The 15,566-nt window shown below is 57.5% G+C and overlaps 1 protein-coding gene across 1 annotated transcript in view; it reads right to left on the reverse strand.

Annotated features, from left to right (window-relative positions):
* TNS3 (tensin 3) overlaps window positions 1-3,815 on the reverse strand; it is a 216,139-nt gene extending 212,324 nt beyond the window's left edge. Inside the window, exons 1-2 of the mRNA XM_042927325.1 lie at window positions 3,808-3,815; window positions 3,471-3,711 (exon numbers count right to left, since the gene is read on the reverse strand). Of these exons, the coding sequence (XP_042783259.1) occupies window positions 3,471-3,711; window positions 3,808-3,815 (249 nt within the window). The remainder of the gene's footprint in view (window positions 1-3,470; window positions 3,712-3,807) is intronic.
* Window positions 3,816-15,566: the final 11,751 nt, after the last annotated feature.

Here is a 15,566-nt window from a genome sequence, read left to right on the forward strand (position 1 = left end):
CCCGCCCCCAGCACCACACCAAGGCACGCACTCAGAGGCTCTGCCCACCCCCCACCCGCCCATCACTAAGGCAGGACAGACTGTCCCCATCAGACCAGGGTTCCAACCAGCCCCAGGTCTTGAGAGCTCTGGAAAGCGGAGACAAAAACCACGCCTTGCGAGGAGGGTGGGGGAAGATCAGGTCCTGTGTCGGTGAGGACAGCTAAGCTGTCAAAAAGGTGCTACTGCAAGGCCATTAGCTGAGCACAGAGGCCCTGTCCAGCCCAGGGATGAGGGACAGACGCATCGGAAAGACTTCTCTCCCAGAGCTGGTGGCTCCAAGTTGCCTGATCAGGAATGCCCCACCGGAGGGAATTTTCCTGATTACCGACCAAGACTCCTTAAACACACATTTTTCATCAAATTAGCCCATTTGGGACAATATATATTAATACTAGATCACTGCCTTCTTTTTTAAAAAAAATTAACATAATTTTTAAAACGCGCAGGGGTTATTGCTGATGACACGGGCAGGGGGCAGTGACACAGGGAGGGCACTCTGACCGCTCCTAAGGGCTCCCCCAACCCGTGGTGGTCATCCTTGCCCTCGCAGGCCTCCCCCGCTCCAATTCAGCGGCTCCCCAGGGGGATTCTGGGACACCCGGCAGGGCTGTACCAAATCCAGGCACAGCAGATACCCAGATGTCCCTGAATGCACAGCCTCGTGGATGTGACAGAGCACCCCTGACCCACACTGCCCCATGGACATTCACCAAACACTGTGCAGACAGGCAGAAGGCAACAGGAAGTTCTAGAAACCAGGAGATTCTGGTTTCCTGCCCTTCTAGGAAAGGGACAGTCGTGGAGAGATAACCGTGTCTACCCTGAGCCCACTCCAGCTGTGGAACCACCCCGCCCGCTGTCCACAGGGCTCAGCCCATGAGAACAGACTCACAACATTCACTGAAGCCAGCAGAAGTCACGTTCAACGGCACTTTGATGGAAGCGATTCTGAATGTCTAGGTGTTTTAAAAGCAGCAGCAGAATGGTGTTCGATACCAGCTCCACATGGGCACCCCAGAAAGGCGCCCCCCTGCATGCACCCCACCCCCCGCTGGGCAGCAAGGGTTCCAGCAGCTAGAACAGTGCGCAGGACCCAGACAGTGACAGTGACCAGTGACGGCTTCCTACACCCAAACAGTAGCTCTGACTTAACCAAACACCTACTGAACTAACCAACTAACCAGGAGTCCTTTTTCGGGATCGACAGAGGTGACTACAGGGGCCTCCAGGTGCACGGGGCACACATCACCCCGTGCTTACGGAGTTCTACCAGAAAGGGCCTGTATCTTCCAGACCCCAGCCCAGCTCCTGGGGGCAGAACCAGACCCCGCCGGAGGCCCAGCCCGGAAACAGGGCCTCTCCCAGAGAAAGTCATGGCTGGGAGGCACCCTAGGGGAGCCTCCCACTCAGAGAGCAGCGGCCCCACAACAGTAACACTGCTGGCTAAGGCTGGCGGGTTCTCCAGCAAGAACGCCCTTCACCTCTCCACCCCACAGGAGCTGGGGGGGGGGGGGGGGAGGCGAGGGGAGAGTGCTGGGAGGGAACAGAAAGCTTTCTCCCCACACGGGGGTGGTTTATGCCAGGCTGGTCCTAGACAAGGAGCCTGAGCGCCAGGGCACCAGCCAGAGCTTTGATGGGATCCCTGTTTGTCAATTTACTCATCTGTAAAATGGGCCAGCCAGCAGTGGGTCAGAAACCTTCCCCACTAGGCCCCTCCCCTCACTTTTCTTGCCTTTTAGCCTTCTTCCCAGGCCTTTTTTCCCCCCCTAAATCCCCATCAGCAACATCCCCTGCAGGACTATAATATTTGACCCCGTGACCTTCACCTCCCACAGGCACATTTGCAAGTTGCTCCTTTTGAAACCATTAGGTGCCAAACCTACACTTTGTAAAAGCTGGTCAATTTGCATCGAGGAGCACCCGGTTCCCAGCAGCTACTACTTTTCCCACCTTCTCAGTGCTTTGCAAAGCAAGAACTCAGCTGCTGCCACAGCTCACAGTTTGCACCTCAGCTGAGGAACCTGCTGTCAGAACCTGCATCCAACAGCAGGGGCGAGGACAGGGCCCTGCAAACCTCCATCCTGGCTGGAGCCCTGCACCACACCACATTTCATCAACATGAACAAGATGCTCGGCCTTTCTCTGCCTCCGTTTGTGCACCTGTAAAATGGGGCAACAACCCCAGTCCCATCTGAGGAAGGCCACTGGGATGAAATGCAATAAAGGCATGAGGAGCATTTAGCACAAGCAAATGCTAAGTACCTGCTGTTACTATGTGATTACTTTGCCTCAGAGGTCACTATTCCTTGGCAATATTGCAAAGTAAGATACTATTACTTTGTCTTTGAGGTCAGGAGTCTGGCCTCCAGCCAGGTCCCAGGCAGCTCCCTGTGCACAAAGGTCCCCTCATGCTCCGGGACTGGCCTCATTCCCTCCACCCTCCAGCTGCACAGACTCGCCAGCCCCTCCCAGGCTCCTCCAGGCCTCTCCACAGAAACGCCTTTCTTAATACTTGTTGATTGATTTGCAAATATAACCTCCCAGGCCCCAGAGAGGAGAGAATCCAATCTCTTTCAAAGGGCAGAGAACTAACTACAGCACTTCAAAGACGGCAACAGGCAGACCAAACACACCAAAATGTCAAACCGGCTGGTTCCGAAACGCTTTGCAACTTTAATGCAATGAAAACTTTAATGAAACGAAAACTTTTACCCGATTTTCAGTGCATTTTTAGTCTTTGAGGATCACGTTCATGAAAACCTCCAGAAGGTCAAAGTGTGTGGAGGACTGGAGCCCCCTCAGGGTCGGGGACTTCTGAACAGGCAGTGACCGCCCTCGACAGTGCGCCCTGCTGGCCCCACTTCCCCGGGCGCTTTTATTAATCGCGGTGGAGAAGGGGGTCGCCCTCTGGCAGCTCCGGAGTCCCTTCCCGCCACACCACAGATTTTCACATCCCTTCAAGCAAAGACCCCAGCGCCCCGGTCGGGCCGCGGCGCCCACCCCGAACGCAGCCCCCCGCGGGCGCCCCGCGCGCCCCGACGCTCCCCCCTGCCGCTTGTCAGCGACTGCGCCGGCCGGCCGGGGGGCACGTGCCACAGGTGGCGCCGGCCCCGAGAGGCCCCCGCCCCGGGCGCCCCCCGCGAGGCTCCTGCGCCTTCAGAAGTCAGGAGGGAGCGCCCGGGGACCCCCGCCCCCGGCTCCCGCCCACTTCGGGGACCGGGACAGGGCCCCGGCGCGGCTCTAAGCCCTGCGGTCTCGGTACTCATCCCCGAAAGCGAAGTCCGCCGCGCAGCGCCGCCCCGGCCGCGCCCCCGGACCCCAGATCCTCGCCTCCGACCCCGCGCTGCGTCCCCGAGCCCCTCCCCGCGCCCGGCGCGCAATCGCGGCCGCCGGCCCGACACAAAGAGGGCGGCGGCGCGGCCCGGTACCTGGGCGAGCGGCGGGTCCCGCGGGGCGATGGCCGCAGCAGGCCGGGCGCCGAGCAGCGCGGCGGCAGCGCGGGCGGGCCGTCCTCCTGGCTCGCGGCCGCGCCCGCCGCAGGGCCCCCTCGAGGCGGCGCGGGCAATCGCCACCGCCGCGCCCGGCCGCCGGTCACCTGGCCCCGTGCGCCTCCGCGGGACCGCGAGACGGTGAACCCACCTGGGGGCCCCTGCTCCGAGTGTCCGCGGGCTGCGGGTGGGGCGCGAAGGGCTGCTGGGGTCCGGATCCCTGCAAAACTGGCTCGTTCGTTCACTCCTGCATTCACTCATTCATTCAGCCACGCACGCGTGCATCCGGCGCTAGGATTACGCGCTCTCGGGAACCTAGACCTCCCTGCCCGCCTGCAGCTTACAATCTAGTAGGGTCGTGCAGACGCAAAACCGCACAGCCACGACAGGCAAAGCACAAGATGCTTAACAAGTCCCTGGAAGGTCAGGCCAGTGGAGGGAGGGGTCAGGGAAGACTTCAAAAGTCACATGACTTCTTAAAATGAGCCTGGAGAAAGGAGCAGGATTTAGGCTGGCCAGGAGCATTCTGGAAGAGCTGTCAGGGGAAGAGGGGTGCTCAGGGGAGGAAAGGCAGAGAGATGCCAGCATCCCCCAGACCCACATATCCCCTCAGTCAGCCTCTCGGTCTTGGTTTTCCCACTAGTGAAATCCGGGAAGTGGGCAGCAACCTCCAAAGATCCCCTTGGAAAACGTACACCCTTTGGCAGAATTAGAAGCGCTGTACTTTGGGGCGCCTGGGGGCTCAGCTGGTTGAACATTCAACTCTTGATTTCCCCTGGGGTCATGACCTTGCAGTTTGTGAGATTCAGCCCCACCTGGGGCATAGGGATTCTACTAGGATCCCACCAGGAGAGGGCTGGGCTCGCCTTGAGGTGCAGTTACCAGGAGCGTCCCCTCATCAGGGGCCCAGCGCCTCTTCGCAAGTGCATTGCTCTACGGGGTAGCATTATTTCTCAAGATGTCAAAAGCACATAACTCATTCTCAGACTGAGCTGGGCATTCTTTCTCTGGGGTAAATGCTTCCTGAGCATTGAACCCCAGGCCTCAGGAATAGGACAGACATTTTTCCTGCCCTCTAGGAGACCCCAGCCCCAGGGCTGACAGGAGGGAGAGGGGGGACCCGAAATGGAGCCTCAGGGGAGGAGTCCACAGCCAGCTGACCCCTAAATGGGGCTGAGGCTGGTATTAACTATCTTCTTTTTACCCATAGGGAAACAAGATGAAATCCTAGATAATTTGTCCAAGGTCCCCCAGCTGCTCAGCAACAGAATATGAGAAAGATCCGGAACCATCAGGACAATAAGCTGCGCTTACCCCTTTCGGAGCTGCCCGGCTTGCCCCCCCCCCCCCCAACATTCGCACCAACTGGCTCTTTGCTTGAACATCCCAAGCCTACCAGGTCTATCCATCTTGCATGTCAGAATCTGTCACGATGTCCAGGTCCCTAAGTGAACTCGAACTTCATAAGGTATCAGGATGTCCACTTGCCAGAACAAGGCCAGATACGCTCACGGCTGGGAAGCTGGGTGTCTTCATCCCTACCAGGCAGCCTCTTCTAGAATTTCTGTCCTCAAATTGCTCTCCCTCAAAGTCCCACCCGCCCCACTGCCTCTTGCCAGCTGGCCAGCAGCACCACCTCCTTATTTCTGGGGCTGTGGGGACTTGGAGGCCTATTGAGACAGTGTCTGTCCTCATTCACCCCCCTCAGAGCCCTAAGAAGGGAGGAGGCGACCTGCACCTGGTGTTCTCGAATATTCTGCCTGCCAGAGTCCGTGCCACTGGCTCCCTGATTCAACAAAGTGCAGGTGGCCACACCTGCAGGGTGCTTTCTCAGGTCCGAGGCCGCCCACCTTCACTGCCCACAACTTTGAGTTTCCAAGAACTTCAACAAAGAGTGGGACAGCCACAATTATCTGAAAAAGGGACACGCATTTTTTCCATCCTTACCCATCCAAAAATATCTCAATCTGAAAGCAAAAGTCTCAAACCAGTTTAGCTAAGGGAAAAACGGCTTCTCACCAAGAGCTGCCAGTCCTTTCCCAGCACAGCAGACAGGGCAGGGGGGAGTCTGGGCGAGGGCTCTGCCGAGTCTCTAGCACCCTGAGCCCCTCTGTGCTGCCTCACTCTTGTTCCCACTGGAGTCCAGAAAGAACTTTCTGGAAGCTTGTCATTGCTATGGAGATGGTCTTGGCCGTGGCCAAAGTCTGATAATTTAGTATCCCTGGGTCAAAGGAAGCATGTGGCCAAGGACTTGGATAATTTTCTCACTTTCTTGCACTGAAAATGAGCATTTTCCAGAGAGCCAGTTGGAAGGGGCAGCAGAAAACAGGACGAAGTTCACGGTGCTGTAGAAACCATGAGGCCAGAGCTTGGCCCCAAGCCCGCGTGGCACATGTCGGTAGCGTGCTCCTTGAGAGATCTCTGGGATACGGTATCCTCTCCCCAAACACACAACCCAGCACCTGGCCTCTTCTGATTCCCAGAGCTTTCCCCAAACCCGCGGGACCTTGGTTCCCTCTCCACCACAGTGCGCGCACACACCCTCTTCTGTGGCCGTACCCCTGTGGCCCAGTGCCTGTGCGGTTGCGGGGGCTGCGGGTGTGGGTTCTGAGACAGAGACGAGCAGGGTCATCCCCCCAGAGATGAGAGGGTGGGGAGGCAGCAGGTGTGGTGCTGCAGGAGGCGTCCTAGGACACATGGGTCGGTCTTGGGGGTGGGCCACCCTGGGAAGGTGGACCCCCGCAGAAAGACACTCTTTGCAGAGGAGGCCGACCCCAAAGGAGGCTGAGGCCGAGGGCTGGCCCCCAGAGCCTGGCCGGGGCCAGGGCTCATCGAAAGGAACCAGCTGGTTATTGCAGGCCCCTTGCGGGTCCCACTGGGCTGGCGCCCTCTCCAGAATGACTGGCCGGCTCTTGGGGCTCCGGCCATGCTCAGAACTGTTGGGGGGCGGGGGGAGACCTGCCCCAGCCCCGCGAGCAGCCTGCAGACCGAACCCAGCAGGGCCCCATCCTACAGGTACTTAGAGCGGGAGCCCAGGAGACCCAAAGCCAGGAGTGTGAGGACAAACATGACAACGGTCAAGCAGAAGGGAAGATCCCACTGGGCAGACCCCACTGGGGCTTCTGGTGCCTGCTGTCGAGGCCCCCAGCTGCCGGATTTTCTGTTCCTGCAGCTAGGTGCCTTCCTAACCGGATCAAGATACACGGACCCACCTGCCGGTGCTTCCCAGGACTTCTGAGCCATGGGGAGGTCCCTGGCCACCCGAAGGGGGAGCTGCTTGGAGAGTCTGGACTCTGCCTCCTGCCCCACCCCACCTCCCTTCATCCCGTGGTCCTGCGTGGCAGGGGCTGAGCCCCAAAGCCCCAGCAGTGAGGAGCTCACACGTCTAGCCAGCTAGGGGCTCCGGTCCAGAAGGAGAGCCCCAGTGGTCATTGGCGCTCCTGCTGCCTTCTCCCCAATAGGTCTTTTCTCCCCGATGCTGCACTGGGTGCATGGGCCACAGAGAGTCTCCAGCGAGGGTTCATGTTGAAGAAATGGGAGATTCTGGAAGAATGGACAAATCCAGGGAGAGGTCTGGAAAGTCGGGGAGCGCTAAGTGACTGACGTTTAGTCCAGTGTCCCGAAGGGGTGAAACACACTGTACATACCTGCGAGAACATCTGATCCCACCCTCCAAATGCAGAAGAGGGTCGCAAAGGTGCTTTGGTCCCATCTCAGGGTCAAGAGAGCTGAGTTCCGGGTTGTCCGGTGATCACCCGAGGTCGCACCCAAGTCAGCAGCGTTTTCTCTGGCTTCCTTTGAAATGAACTTGATCCTTTATTCAAAACACCACTGGATGGGTGCCTGAGTGGCTCGGTCGGTTGAGCGTCCGTCCAACTCGTGATTTTGGTTGGGGTCGTCATCTCGAGGTTTGTGAATTTGAGACCCACGACTGTGCCGTCAGAGCAGAGCCTGCTTGACATTCTCTCTCTCTCTCTCTCTCTCTCTCTCTCTCTGTGCCCCTCCCCCCACTTGTGCTTGATCTCTCTCTCAAAATAAATAAATAAACTTTAAAAAATAAATAAACAAATAAATAAAATAAAATGCCGCTGGAGAAGACTGGGAAGGAGTGACCCCAGGGCCAAGAGGCACCCCTAGCTCCCGGGCCCCGGTTCTAACCCCTCTCCCCACTAAGAGGAGCGGGGGCTCTGGGAGAGGTGGCTGGTTCTAGGGCAGGGCAGTGAGCTGAGCCTGGGGCACCTCGTGGTGCCAGAGAGCGAGGCTGTGCTCACAGCCTAACAGGATGGAGGCAGCCAAAAGGACACGGCCTCCAAGTCTGATGAGCTCTCTCATGGTGGTCAAACCTAGAGCAATGTGGACCACAAAATAAATACAGTTTTGGGTTGTAATTCAAAATATACATGCCAATACCCAGGTGTCCATACACATTGACTGACTGATCGATCGATTGAATGTATGCTGAGTGACAGAGAACAGGCAAAATTCCCTGGCAGAATTCCAAACAATCTATGTGTGTAGCTCCCCTCCAGGAGACAGGGAGACGGCGCCTCATCCCCATGCGAGTGTGGCTGCTTTGGTGACCTCCTTCCTCTGAGAGAGCAGGGGTCGGAGGCCTGGGAGCAAGTGAGGCGGGCAAACTGGACAGCCGTGACCTCAGCCCGGCGATCGGGGTGCACAGTGATGGTGGCTCCCATGTGAGCTGGTGGCACTAGGGCCCTGCCTCTGTGCTTCCTCCCAGCTCACCCTGAACCCCAGCCTCAGGAGGAGAAGCTGGCCCGTCCCAGCTGAGGGTCAGTCCAGAAAACACCCTACCAGTCTCGTCAAAACTCCCAAGGTCGTCAGAAACAAAGTCGGAGAACTGCCTGGCCAGAAGGATCCCTGGACGGGGTCCTGGGACAGAGAAAGGACAGCGGGGTCCAACGAATGAACTCCAAATACATGTGGGCTTTGGGAGAGAGTGAGGTCCCAGCCCTGGTGTCTTAGCTGTGCCAAGGTGACACTGTAATGCAAGGTACCCATCAGAGAACAGTGACGGAGGGGGGAGAGGGAGGGGGGAGGGTCTATCCGGGGACTCTGCCCTGTCCTTGTTCTCAAATAACAAGCTTATTTTCAAAAGTGCCAAGGGACCTGTAAGGAGAAACGCCTTCCTTATAGATGTGAGCACAGCCATGCTTCCCTGGCTGCAGATGTTCTGCAGATCCCGCCCCCCCATGTCCCCTCCCCCCGTGCCCCCAAGTGCCAGATGTCCTGCAGACCACCCCTCCACACCCTGGAGCGAGCAGACACCCCCCCCCAAACTTCCTGTGAACCTTTGGCCACAAAGAAACCTGCTTTCCTTGCTTGGGGAGCTTGCCCAAACCCGCACTTGTGGACATTTGGCGCTCTTTCCCTCAATCTCCCCAGCACATCTGCACCCTTAACTTTTTTTTTCTTTTTGAGTGAAATACTAGATTTATTCTGAGAGACAAAATGTACTGGTTGAAGCATCTGTGCAATACTTCTTCTGATTCTGTGCCTGGGACAAATGGCCACACGGTCACCGGCATCTCTCACCTGAGCACGGACAGTGGGCACTGCTTTGGGACATACACTGCGAAGAAAGCCGTACACGGGTCCGTTGCTAAACCATACGTGTCCCGTGTCCCTGCTTCAGATGATACGAATATTTCCTGAAACTTCAGAACACCAATCACACCTGACTTTCAACCTGCTGACGTAAAGGGAACTACAAAAGGTAGTACCTCCGTCTTCCTTTATTCCGTGTATCAGAGTGAGGAATGCTCTAGATTCCTGAAAGTGGTACCAATCCCTGACGATCTAATTGCTTTCTGCATGATCAGCACAGATTCCAACATCACCATGGGGGAAGCCTGTTTCAAGACAAGCCGTGATTCCTGCACAGAGCTGAGGTCCAGGCCCCCAGAAGACCAGAGAGTCTCCCCTGCAGAGCCTGGGAGGGGGAGGGCTGACCGTGGGCAGCTGCAGGAGTCCGGAGCCTCTGGCCATTGTCCTGACCAAGCCTGGGACAGCGGAGAGCCGAGGCCTGCTGAGGTCAGCTCTCCAATGTGAATGACAAGCCGAGGGCCAGACTGAGCTCGGATCTCCTGATCCAGTTGGACCAGCGGGACAGCAATACGTCCCCACCAAATATCACAAGAATGAGGCTATCTGGGGCAGGGGCCTGGGGAGGTGACATGGAGGGCCCTTCCCTCTAGACCCACAGACACATCCCCATGCGCACAGCCCCACCTGCAGGGCCCGAGACACAATCACTTCCGGTGGGAGAGAGAGAGAGAGAGAGAGAGAGAGAGAGAGAGAGAGACCTTCAGTGGGGAAGCCCCTCTCACTAAGCCCCTCCCTCTGGAGCCTGGGGGGAGGGGAGGGGCGTGGGGGAAAGCAGGGCAGGCCTGTCTTCCTGGAAACCGGTCTGCAGTCCCAGGCCCGACACTTCAGATGGGAGCTAAGACAGAGAAAGGGGGTCTGCCAAGACAGGATAGAGGGAGGCTGGGTCTCTGCAGCCACACAGAGAGAGCCCCCAGCCGCCAATGCCACGCGCACCGACATAGACGAGCCCCGGAGGGGAGCCCCAGGGCTCTGCGTGTGACAGCAGCATGGGAACGGCGGGCGGGGCCTACCCTGTGGGACCTCGATGGGCACCTCCCCGTGTGGTGTGGCCTTCATGGCATTCTCAGTCACCTGCCACTCATGAGGCCGCTGTGCTGAACTGGGATCCCCCAAAATTCACGTGTGGGAGTTCTAACTCCCGGGATCATGGAATATGACTGTACTTGGAGATGGGGTCTTTAAAGAGGTGACTGATGTGAAACGAGGTCACTAGCGTGAGCCGGAATCCAGTGTAACCGGCGTCCTTATAGGAAGTGGGGATCGGGACATACGGGCAGGGGGAACGACCATATGAGGACACAGGGGAGGAGACAGCCGCGTGCACGCCCAGGAGCACAGCCTCTGGAGGGACTGGCCCACTGATGCTCGGGTCTCCGACTTCCAGCCCCAGAAGGCAAGAGACTGCCTTCTCTCCTTCCTCAGAAGGTGTTTGACCTGCCAGCCAGCTGGTACTTCTCCAGGAGCCTGAGCGGAGTAAGAAGACCCGAGGTCACTGGCTCACTCGCTCACTCACCCACCCACCCAGCAAGGTTCACCGGACCTACTGTGCGCCAGGCACGTGGCACTTAGAGGCTGTAACATTCATCCAACACACCTTCAAAAGGGCACGTGCTCAGGCAGCCGTGCTCATTCCCAGGCCCTAAGGGTGTGTTCACCGAGCAAACCAGTACTGAGCCCTCGCCGGTGGCAGCCGCTGGGCCCCTGCCTCCGGGACCCCTGCAGTGAGATCCCAGGGCCAGAGTTAGGCGACTGTGGGTCATGCCAGGCATATCTGAGAAATCCAGAATGTTCCAGCTGGAGAAGTCCCCGACCTCCACCTTCCAGGCCAGGATGTCCCCTTTACCAGGCTCACACTCATAAGGCTCAGCCTGAATGCTTCCAAGCGAAGGGGACCCCCCAGCCGCAGAAACATCAGCCCACTGTCCGCAGTTCTGAGGTCCGGAGAAGCTGTGATTGTGTGAAGATGCCCCAAGGGGTGTGCAGGGCAGGTACCCTGGAGGAAGAAGAAGGTGTGGACATGTTGACCAGCGAGGCCCGGGAAGGAGCCAGGTGTGGGGGCAAGGACAGCCCTCCTGAGCCTGGGTGCAGGCATCCAAGGAGGTGGGCCTGAGGGGAGGGGACAGACCCCAGAGCCCAGCCGGAGGGGACAGGACCCCAGAGCCCAGCAGGAGGGGACAGGACCCCAGAGCCCAGCCGGAGGGTCCCTACCTCAGGCGGGAGAGAAGGCGGAGGTACAAGGCTCAGCTCAGGCCCTTTCAGTTCTGGGGGAGAACCTGTAAACCGAGGCCGTGGCCCCTGTAGTCTTGGGGTCTGTGCAGGACAGAGGGGGACCTCCCTGTGGCCTCTGCACAGGGTCTGCCATCCACTGGTGCCAGTTCCGTGACCACGGAGACCTACTGCAGGGGGTGGGGGGAGGGGGCACAGGGCCCAGGGCCGGGGAGAGAATGCAGGGAGGGCCAGTCCGTTCTCCTCTTCCTGTTTCTAGATGGGCCAGCAGGCCAGCGGCCAGGGCTCTGTGGCTTTGTTTTGTTCCTCTGCGTTGAAACAATTATGAATTACAGAAGGAATTACTCGGGTGTGCACTAAGCAGCTCTCCACGGAGAACCCCGCTGCAGAGAAAATCCTGCTCCGCAGATGCCCCGTGGTTCGCCTGGTAGGGTCTCTCCTCCCCTGTCAGACTCCCTTCAGATGCTCCAGGCCTCTCCCCACTCCAACCCAGAGCTCAGCACATTCGGGGAGCGATTTCTGTTCCTCAGCGCCCCCCTTCACTCTCCGCGACCTTTTGCACAATACACCAGTGTCTACAAATTAGACCACAGGTGCATAATCCTCTGGGAAATGATGCCATTTTCTTTTTTTTAAGCTTTAATTTTTATTTTCTGTTAAAGTTTATTTATTTTGAGAGAGAGAGAGAGCAGGGGAGGGAGAGACAGAATCCCAAGCAGGCTCCGCACTGCTGGACGCAGGGCTTGATCTCATGAACCTCGAGATCATGACCTGAGCCGAAATCAAGAGTCCCACGCTTAACAGACTGAGCCACGCAGGTGTCTCAATGATGCCATTTTCTGCTGAGAAGGGGATCCTAGGAGGAAAGAGGGACCCCTCAATCTCTGTCCCGCATCTTGAGCCAGTGGTGGCCCCACGCTGTGTCCAGGTCCCCGAAAGGCCGGCTGGAGGCTCACGGGGGCTCAGGCCCTAATCTGATATCAGTGGAGGCACCGTGACAATGAATTTTAAACTGCTCTCAGTTTATGTCTGCATAAGTTTTCTTCATAAACACCCAAAACTAAGGATCACTCCTTGAATCAAAGTCAACATTACCACTCACCTTTAGCCAGACTGCATCCCTCAAGTGCCATCAAAGGAAATGAGAAAGCCCCAGCTGTGCATTTGCCCATCAGAGAAGGGGATCTGGAAACTTCTCTGCAGGGGCCGGACCAGTTGGCCTGCCCCACGGCTTGCTCCTGATGACGTTCTTACCTCAGCATCCAGCCGGCTCAGCCAGGGGGTCCCTCCCGGCACCGCCTGGGTGGGAAAGGTCAGCAGTAGGAATCCAAAAGAGAAAGCTAGGTACCGGAGTGGATGCCTGCCTTGGTTGGGCCTCTGTCCCCCCCTTCCTCCTCCTCCCCTCCACCCACAAGCTCCAGGAATTAGTTATAAAATGATACTGGTTTACAAAGGTAGTCAACAGCAAGATTCTTTCTAAACATATATTCCTTTGAACATGTAACATGTAATTTATTTATTAGAAAAACAAGCTTGCATGTAACATCTCAGGAATGCGTCTGTTTCTTGCACCCCCATCCCTGGCTGAACAACAGCCACAGGCCCCACAGACTGCACCTGACCTCGGGGTGGTGTGTTTCAGAGTTGCTTTTGGTTCTGAGGTTCGAAAGCCTCCCTATGCTGGACAAGATAGCATCAGTTTTGAGAAAGATAAAGGCCGACTGATCTGGCTCTTCCTTTGCGGGGGTGTGTCTCTGCAGACCTGGGGGCCTGTGCACCGCGCCCCCCACAGTGGCATGTGGGTCCCTCTGTCTTCTCTGCCTGGGAGCACACCCGGGAATCAGGCCAAATGTGAAACCCTAGAGTGGCCGAGTGTTTGCTATGTGACTTTGGCAAGTTAACTCCTCTGTGCCCTGGTTTCCTCTTCAGTAAAAGATGGAGAGGCTGGGGCGCCTGGGTGCTCAGCCCGGTCATGATGTCACAGTTCATGAGTTCGAGCCCTGCGTCGGGCTCTGCGCTGATGGCTCCTCAGAACCTGCTTGGGATTCTGTCTCTCCCTCGCTGTCTGCCCCTCCCCTGCTTGTGTGCTCATGCTCTCTCTCTCTCTCTCTTTCAAAATAAATAAGCTTAAAAAAGAAAAAAGATGGAGTTGATAATTGAATCAATCCCATCCGGCTGTTGGGAGCACAGGCTCCGAGTTCTGTTTAGAACCTCGTCCCGTGCTCAGCGCAGATGCAGCCACCTTGGCCTCTTTCTGTGCGACCTCCCCCCACCCCTCCCTGTGACCCTGACACCCCTCGAGGACAGCAGCACCTCCACTGTCACCAAGGGAGGCTGGCGTGGCTTCTGCTAACTGAACCCTCTTCGCCTGGGTCCCCCCACCCCCACCACCGCAGAATCTCCGGCCTGAGGTGTGGCTTCCCAGCACGGGGATCACCAACATCTCCTAGGGGGAGGGGTGGATAAGCAGGCAGATCCCTGAGGCCAGGGTTCCAAATTCCAAGGCTGGGTCCAGGAATGTGCTGTAAAAAAAAGGCTTGTTTTTGTCATTCCCGCCCGAGAGAGAGAGAGAGAGAGAGAGAGAGAGAGAGATGTATATATTTAGGAGAGCTTTGTTTTCCCGAACATTATTAACCAGCAACTCCTTTCTATTTAAAGATCAGCTTCCGTGGGGGGGAAGGGAGGGGAAGCCTGAAGATTTTAAACTAGTCCAAGAATGTAGGTGGGCGTATTCCCAGCAGATCTAAGGGAGGAACTCTGTCCTGCAGGATTCCTTAGCCCGGCTGCCTGTGCCCCAGGGCCTGCGCTCTCAACGCCTTGTGCCCCTCCTACCTGGGCTCTCCATGGGGTCAGGTAGGACCGGAGGGTTTGGGGGAGCAAACCTTTGGTACATGAAGATTCTGACGGTCTCACAGGCACCCGGGACACTGAAGGTTTTCAGAGAAGAGGTGTGAACGGGTCCCCTGAACACACCCACTTTCGCCCAAGGGCAGAGGAGCCCCTCCGGTGTGCGTCCCCTCCCCCAGGCCTCAGGAAGTCCCTTGCCCTGCTGAGTCACTCCTGTTATCCCCTGGGGTACCCGCAGCAGGGCCCCCAGCCTACAGCTGGAACAAGTGAGGCTGGCTTGCGCCGAGTCTGCTGACAGCACCGTGAGGAGCATTAGGTCCCCAGGGCTGTGCCCCTAGAAATCTCAGGGACCCGATGGTTGCACCACCGGAGTCCCCAGATTGTATCCCAAGATACTAGGGCCCTCTGGGTTTGTATCCTGAGACACAAGGGCCCCTTAGACTGCACCCTACGAAACCCCAAGCCCCCTCAGATTGCACCCTGAGAAATCTTGGGGCCCCGGGGTCATATCCTGTGAAAATCCAGGACCCTCGACCCTCCAGGGTTGCACCCCAAGAAACCCTGGGACCCCCAGTATGCACCCCAAAAGCCTAGCCCCTCTGGCTTGCAGCCCAAGAAACTCTGTGGCCTCTAGATTACAACCCAAAACACTAGAGCCCTCTGGGATTGTATCTTTGAAACCCAGGGGCCCCTCAGACTGAGCCCCAAGAAACCCCAAGCCCCCTCGGATAGCACCTTGAGAAACCCTGGGGTCCCCCAGTTGCACTCCATGAAAACCCAAGACCCCCCACTCCCTCCAGGGTTGCACCCCTAAGGAGTCCCTGGGCCCCCAGGCTCCTTCCAATGATCTTGTGAATGATATTTTTAGTCCCAAGAGGAAACATAGCATCCAATGGGGTCTCTGCTCTGCAGACCTCAGGTGAGAGACCCTCCTTGGGTCTCCATCCATGTCTTTGGAAGGGGGTCTTTGGAGAGGAGGTGGGGGCTCCACCCTGGCCTTCCCTGGCCAGGCCAGAACCACAGGGCCCCCAGGGCTGAATAAAGATGAATATCTTTATTTCTAAATAAGTAAATACATATCGGGGACGCCCTCACTGGTTTCCACCCCTAGGATCCTCCAGGGTCCAGCGTGAAGGAGCACAGACGCCACGGGTCCCTCCTCTCTGCCCCACCTGCCCCGCCCCATCCAAGGCCTCTTCAAGGAGAGCAGCAAATCAGACACCTGACAGTCGCCCATCACCCCTTAGAAACATGGAGCCTGACCCTCCTGAGGTTTCTGAGGGGAAGCCAGGCAAAGACGATGCAGACAGTAGCCGAAGTCCTGGCTGCTGCTCTTAC

Source organism: Panthera leo, chromosome A2 (genome assembly GCF_018350215.1).
Source record: "Panthera leo isolate Ple1 chromosome A2, P.leo_Ple1_pat1.1, whole genome shotgun sequence".
In the NCBI taxonomy this organism is placed as follows: domain Eukaryota; kingdom Metazoa; phylum Chordata; class Mammalia; order Carnivora; family Felidae; genus Panthera; species Panthera leo.